Consider the following 7,820-nt stretch of genomic DNA (forward strand, 5'->3'; position numbering starts at 1 on the left):
CTGTAATGTGTGTTTGTGCCAGTTTTACCTGTATATTATGTGTGTTATTGACTGTAATGTGTGTTTGTGCCAGTTTTAGCTGTATATATTGTGTGTTATTGACTGTAATGTGTGTTTGTGCCAGTTTTACCTGTATATTGTGTGTGTTATTGACTGTAATGTGTGTTTGTGCCAGTATTAGCTGTGTATATTGTGTGTTATTGACTGTTATGTGTGTTTGTGCCAGTATTAGCTGTGTATATTGTGTGTTATTGACTGTTATGTGTGTTTGTGCCAGTTTTAGCTGTATATATTGTGTCTTATTGACTGTAATGTGTGTTTGTGCCAGTTTTAGCTGTATATATTGTGTGTTATTGACTGTTATGTGTGTTTGTGCCAGTTTTAGCTGTATATATTGTGTGTTATTGACTGTTATGTGTGTTTGTGCCAGTTTTAGCTGTATATATTGTGTGTTATTGACTGTTATGTGTGTTTGTGCCAGTTTTAGCTGTATATATTGTGTGTTATTGACTGTTATGTGTGTTTGTGCCAGTTTTAACTCTATATTGTGTGTCTTATTGACTGTAATGTGTGTTTGTGCCAGTTTTAGCTCTATATTGTGTGTCTTGTTGACTGTAATGTGTGTTTGTGCCAGTATTAGCTGTGTATATTGTGTGTTATTGACTGTTATGTGTGTTTGTGCCAGTTTTACCTGTATATTGTGTGTGTTATTGACTGTAATGTGCGTTTGTGCCAGTTTTACCTGTATATTGTGTGTGTTATTGACTGTAATGTGTGTTTATGCCAGTTTTACCTGTATATTGTGTGTGTTATTGACTGTAATGTGCGTTTGTGCCAGTTTTACCTGTATATTGTGTGTGTTATTGACTGTAATGTGCATTTGTGCCAGTTTTACCTGTATATTGTGTGTGTTATTGACTGTAATGTGCATTTGTGCCAGTTTTACCTGTATATTGTGTGTGTTATTGACTGTAATGTGCGTTTGTGCCAGTTTCACCTGTATATTTTGTGTGTTTATGCCAGTTTTACCTGTATATTGTGTGTGTTATTGACTGTAATGTGTTTCTCTCAGGATGTACAGCTTCATGGGAGGGGGTTTGTTTTGTGCCATCGTGGGCAACATCCTGCTGGTTGTTTCCACTGCCACCGACTACTGGATGCAGTACAGACTGTCGGGCAGCTTCGCTCACCAGGGCCTGTGGAGATACTGCATGTCTGGCAAATGCTACACACAGACTGACAGCATCGGTGAGTGTGAGACGCTGTTCATGTAACACACATCGTTCACTGTAACTGAGATACTACTGATTGCTTTGCTTTCAGTATGATCCCCATTCATTTTACCACAGGAATTTTTTAAAGGAGACCTATATGCAAAAATCACTTCTATAAGGGGCAAGTATGTGAATATAACCAGATTCTAATGCCAAAAATGTATTACACTTGATAAAAACAGTCTGCAGAAACACTTTGATTGACATTCTCTCGTTGTACATGTCATCAGAGGGGGAAAGCCCCGCCCATTAGTGACCATCTCTCTCTCATTAGCATAGGACACTAGTCTTGGTTTTGAATCTGCCACTATAATGAAACACAGGCCTTTGTAGCTCCGCCCTCTTTTGAAAAAAGCACAATCTCATTTGAATTTAAAGCGACAGTCAGCAAAACAGCATAATTAGGATCAAAGCCTAAAAGGGCTGCTATAAAGAGTTATTAAACATTATTTGTGTGGTATTTTGAGCTGAAACGTCACACACACACTCTCTAGGGACATCAGAGACTTATTTTACATCTTGTAAAAAGGGGCACAATAGGTCTCCTTTAAGTCTTGAACACCACCAATCAACAAACCCTTGTTTTTGTGTAGCTTCATATCAAATGTATTGTTTTTGTGTGTAATTTCACACTCAGATGTGTTTTTTTAAAAATAGCTATTATAAGTGTATTTACTTTGAACAGATGGGTTTAAGAGGCATACACTATTGATTAAAGGCATCGGAGGTCTGTCTTATCAGTTGTTTAAAAAAATCTATTTCTCTGTGGACAAAAAAAAGTGAATGATGTTTGACTTTCAGAACCTGGTCGTTTTGCTCTGTTGTTGTATTTTTATTTATTCTTTTGAATCTATTTGTATTTTTCATCCATCCATCCTAAGCTAAGCAGAAAAAAGTAAAACAATTTGTTACAATTAGAAAATTCATGGTTCAGTAGTCATAAAATTTTAATCATATACAGTATAAATATTCATTCATTCATTTTCCTTCAGCCTAGTCCCTTTATTTACCAGGGGTCGCCACAGCGGAATGAACCTCCAACTTATCTTGCATATGTTTTATACAGCGGATGCCCTTCCAGTACTGGGAAACACCCATGCACGCTCAGTCACTCACATACAATACAGCCAATTTAGTTTATTCAGTGTTATGTTATGTTTGGACTGTGGGAGAAATCAGAACACCCGGAGCAGACTCCACACAGAAATGCTATAGAAAGTGCCAGGACTTGAACAAGTGACCTTCTCGCTGTCAGGCGACACACAGCACATATATATATATATATATATATATATATATATATATATATATATATATATATATATATATATATATATATATAGATATAGATAGATAGATAGATAGATAGATAGATAGATAGATAGATAGATAGATAGATAGATAGATAGATATAGTGCTGTGCAAAGATTAATCACGAAATTCAAAGTAAAAGTTAAAACACATACACATATATAAGATATCTTTTTATATATGTGTATGTTATAGACGCATACATAGAAAAGAAAGCTATACACAACATTGATGCATAGATGTTTAATGTTTTATATAATTTGTATCATATACATACATATTTTATGTATAAATATAAATAAACATTTTCTGAAATTTCTGAAATTCATGCAAGCATATGTGTACTGTACGTTTGTATACCTAATAAATATACACAGTACACACACTTAAATTATGTAAAAAAAAACTTTGATTTTTGGATGCTATAGATATATTTAACAGTTGAAGTCAGAATTATTAGCCCCTCTGATTTATTATTCCCCCTGTTTATTTTTTCCCCCAATTTCTGTTTAACGGAGAGAAGATTCTCAACACATTTCTAATCATAATAGTTTTAATAACTCATTTCTAATAACTGATTTATTTTATCTTTTCCATGATGACAGTAAATAATATTTGACTAGATATTTTTCAAGACACTTCTATACAGCTTAAAGTGACATTTAAAAGCTTAACTGGGCAGCTTATTGTAATAAGGTTAATTAGGCAAGTTATTGTATAATGATGGTTTGTTCTGTAAACTATTGAAAATAAAATTAGCAGCTTAAAGGGGCTAATAATATTGACCTTAAAATGATTTTAAAAAATTAAAAACTGCTTTTATTCTAGCCAAAATAAAACAAATAAAACTTTCTCCAGAAGAAAAAATATTATCAGACATACTGTGAAAATTTCCTTGCTCTGTTAAACATCATTTGGGAAATATTTCTAAAAGAAAAAAACAAACAAAGAGGGGCTAATAATTCTGACTTGTACTGTATGTATATGTATATGTGTGTGTTCAACTAGTCTAATATAATAAATATTTTATGAAATATAATTTTCTGAAGAATAAAGTTAAAGGACTAAAAAATGTAAGATTTTTCAACCATCAATTCTTTGAGGAGTTCATTGCCCAACATTATAAAAGTCCTAATCATTATTAGAAATAGCTAATGTCTCCATGTCTCTTTTTAATGTTATGTTTGTGATCATCACAGCATACTGGAACGCGACGCGGGCCTTCATGATCCTGTCAGCCATGTCATGTTTTGCCGGAATAATCGCAGGAATCCTCTCCTTCGCTCACTTCTCCGCCTTCGAGAGATTCAACCGTTCCTTTGCAGCAGGAATCATGTTTTTCATTTCCAGTACGTCTTCCTCTTTTATTCTCCTGTTGAATAGTGTGATCTGAGAGATTTTCATGTCTTATTTCTGTGTCTCCTAAAGCTCTATTTGTTCTGCTGGCGATGGCCATTTACACCGGCGTAACCGTCAACTTCCTGGGAAAGCGTTTCGGAGACTGGAGATTCTCCTGGTCCTACATTCTGGGCTGGGTCGCTCTGCTCATGACCTTTTTTTCAGGTCAGTCAAGATTGAAAATTAGTTTTGTTTTAATGTCCTGTTTAGGGGCTGTTTACACGACAATGATTTTAGCCAAAAATTGGGAACTTTTTATGCTGTGCTTGTTTGTTTACACAGTTTCAGCCAAAATAGGAAACGTTTAATTCGTTTTGCCTGTTTATTTACATAACAAAGTTTTCAGCTTCTTATACGTTTGTTTTGCCTCTCCGTTTTTCACAAAGCTTTTTAGATGTTATTCGTTTACACAAATCTTTAAGCCAAAATAGGAAACATTTTATACATTTTTGCCTGTTTATTTACACAAAGTTTTCCCCCAAAAATGTAACTTTTTATGTATTTTGCCTTTTCGTTTTCACAAAGTTTTCAGCAAAAGCTGGAAACTTTATATATATTTGTCTGTTTGTTTACGCAAAGTTTTCAGCCAAAAAACTGAAACTTTTATGCTTTTTCAGTCAAAAATGGGAAACTTTTTATACGTTTTGATTGTTTCATTTACACAAAGTTTTCAGCCCAAAACCGTAAACCTTATATGCGCCTTGTCTGTTTACACAGAGGTTTCAGCCAAGAATGGGAAACATTCTATACAGTTTGGCTTTTTGTTTACGCAAAGCTTTCAGCCCAAAACAAGACAGTGTTTATGTATTTTGCCTGTTCAAGTTGTATTTTGCCACAACAAAGTTTTCAGCTAAAAGCTTAAACTTCTTATACGTTTGTTTCGCCTCTTCGTTTTTCACAAAGCTTTTTAGATGTTATTCGTTTACACAAATTTTTTAGCCAAAATAGGAAACATTTTATACATTTTTTACTGTTCGTTTACACAAAGTTTTCCCCCAAAAATTAAACTTTTTATGTATTTTGCCTTTTCGTTTACATGAAGTTTTCAGCAAAAGCTGGAAATTTTACATATATATATTGTCTGTTTGTTTACACAAAGTTTTCAGCCAAAAAACTGAAACTTTTATGCTTTTTCAGTCAAAAATGGGAAACTTTTTATACGTTTTGATTGTTTCATTTACACAAAGCTTTCAGCCCAAAACAAGACGGTGTTTATGTATTTTGCCTGTTCATTTACACAAACTTTTGCCCCCGCCTCCCCCCAACCCTCCCCCAAATGACACTTTTTAGGAGTTTTATCTGTTTGTTTACACAAAGTTTTCAGCGCAAAAGCGGAAACCTTATATGCGCTTTGCCTGTTCATTTACACAAAGTTTTCAGCCCAAAAACTTAATTTTTAAAAATGTTTTTCCTGTTTGTTTACAAAACATTTTCAGCCAAAATGGGAAACATTTATATGTTTTTCTGGTTTGTTTATACAACAAAGTTTTCATGCTAAAACAGGAAACTTTTTATACGTTTTGATTGTTTCACTTAAACAAAATTATCACCCAAAAATGGGAATTATTTTGTGTGTTTTTGCAGACCGCGTTAGTTGTGCAACCCGCTTGCATATTGCTTAAAACACCAGGATGTACAGCAATAAACAAATATCTTTACAAATGACAAAGAGTAAAATGAATAAAATGTTACAAAAACTTTCTACAGAAATATAAAAAACACTCTGCTCCATGCCTTCATCATCTCGGGAGGCTTTTTTCAGTTTATTCACGACAATTTGCTTTTGTATAATGTTATTATTATTAGTAGTAGTATTTATTATATGCATATTTATATCTGTTTAATTAAAAACAAGCTTAGATTTATCAACCTGTCATGTTTTAGACCGTATGGGGCATGCATGTGTGTTTGGATATAACTCAGTTTTTTAACCACACTTTGTTATTATTGTTCATATATTCATTTGCTGGAAATTAGCACTGAATTTAGAAATAGTTTTGACACAAATCTTTGCACTTAACAAACTAAATTAATTATGTAGGCTAATGGATGTTCAGTGGAGTATCCACAAACGAGAGAAAGAGAAAGCGAAAATAAAAAGGCTGAATGGAGGAGGCTCATCTTTATTCTCACGCTACAGATGCTCTGTTCAACTGTTTTCTCGCTAGTGAAGAGTTCAGTTTTTCCACTTACGAAGTCCGCCATGTAAATAGCAAATGCACCATGGCACAACGCAACTGACTCTTAAAGGGAATGGGAGATGAGACTGATTGTTTTATGCTCAAAACACACCAATAACTCATTAAGAGAATAAGCTCAACCCTGTTCGACCATGCGCCGTGGCGCAGAGTGTATTTTTTCCATCCTTAAAATAGCAAAAGTGGATTCTAAAGCTTTAGACTTTGCGCCTAGATCTGTAAAATAGAGCCCTAACAGTGTTTTTTAGGACTGAAAACCCCAACACAATCTCACGGCAATTCTGAACTTTTTGATTTAGTGGCTAATTCGTACGAATTCGTACGATCTAATTAGTACAATTTAGTACGATTTGCTCATCCGCCAATGACGGTTGGGTTTAGGGGTGGGGTTAGGTGCCACGCCTCCTTTTTAAAATCGTACAATTTCGTACGACTGAACTCGTACGAATTCGTACGAATTAGCCACTAAACTGTCAAAATGTAAAATACTTACGTTTTCTCGTGAGATCAGGCTTGGAAACACGTGAATCTGAAAACAAACGTTTACAAAGTGCCACTGTAGTCATTTCTGTGTAAACACGCTAAATCATGTAGGTTCATGGTTCGTGTAGTGCAGATTAAAGGCAAGTGTTTGCTAACGCTTCTTGAGCAATGTCTGGATATACTTACATTACCTAACATTACTTTACACACCAAAATTAGAAATGCACATGGCAAATGCTTCAAACATAAAGTAACTGTGCCAAATACTGGCCTGGCATACATATAACAACATTTTAGCCCTTTTCTGTGGATGTATAAATCGTTTTGAAAACTTTGTTGTGTAAATGTAAAACTTTTTTCAAATCCAAGAGAAAAGACACAAGAGTTTTTGGCTACATCTTTGTCATGTAAACATAGGCTTAGACTTCCGGTGGTATCACATTTTCTTGTTTGGATTCATTTCTGAAGCTTGTACGATATACAGCATTATCATGATACTGACCAAAGCTGCAAAAAATATTACATTAAGAAGTATAATAACTGAAAATACTTGGGGTATTGCTTTATTGTATAAGCATGTTCAGAGTAAAGACATTTTCAATTAAACGGAATTGCAAAAGCAGGATATAAGTAATGCTTTACAATAAAGTATCAATGGTAAACATTAGCTAATTGATTAAAATCAATGATATCAATATTGTGCACCATATATTGAATTACTGATTCTATGTGTGGTTCAGCTGTTGATCTCCTAAACGTGTGTTTTGTTTCTGCAGGTATATTTTACATGTGTGCCTACAGGATGCATGAATGCAGAAGAGTGGCCGGCACTCGCTAAAACCAGAGACAAGCAAATATTCAGCGCCCAAATATTTGATTATCTAATCGCGCTTATAAAAGATATAAAAGACACTGCCATGTTCTCCAAAAGGGTGTCATTAGTTTCAGTCCCAACAATACTCATTTTAGATCTGAATCAGATGAATTAACAGAAGCGTTTTTTATGCACAGAGTGAAAAAATCTCAAATAAAATCTGTTCTCATCATTTAATGTCATTTTGATTATTTATTGTTTGACCAGAAGGAACCAATCGAATGTTTACATAAGTAAAAAATATATATACATGAAATAAATAGTACATTTTTAAGACTCTGT

General features: G+C 34.0%; 1 protein-coding gene across 1 annotated transcript; it reads left to right on the plus strand.

Moving 5' to 3' along the window:
• Positions 1-1,073: 1,073 nt before the first annotated feature.
• On the plus strand, positions 1,074-7,502 carry lim2.5 (lens intrinsic membrane protein 2.5). Its single transcript, XM_056475914.1, has 4 exons — positions 1,074-1,248; positions 3,785-3,934; positions 4,014-4,148; positions 7,441-7,502. Exons 1-4 carry the CDS (start codon positions 1,074-1,076, stop codon positions 7,500-7,502), a joined length of 522 nt encoding a protein of 173 aa, XP_056331889.1.
• The last annotated feature ends 318 nt before the right edge of the window (positions 7,503-7,820 follow it).

This window comes from Danio aesculapii, chromosome 16 (genome assembly GCF_903798145.1).
Source record: "Danio aesculapii chromosome 16, fDanAes4.1, whole genome shotgun sequence".
NCBI classification, from domain to species: Eukaryota; Metazoa; Chordata; class Actinopteri; order Cypriniformes; family Danionidae; genus Danio; species Danio aesculapii.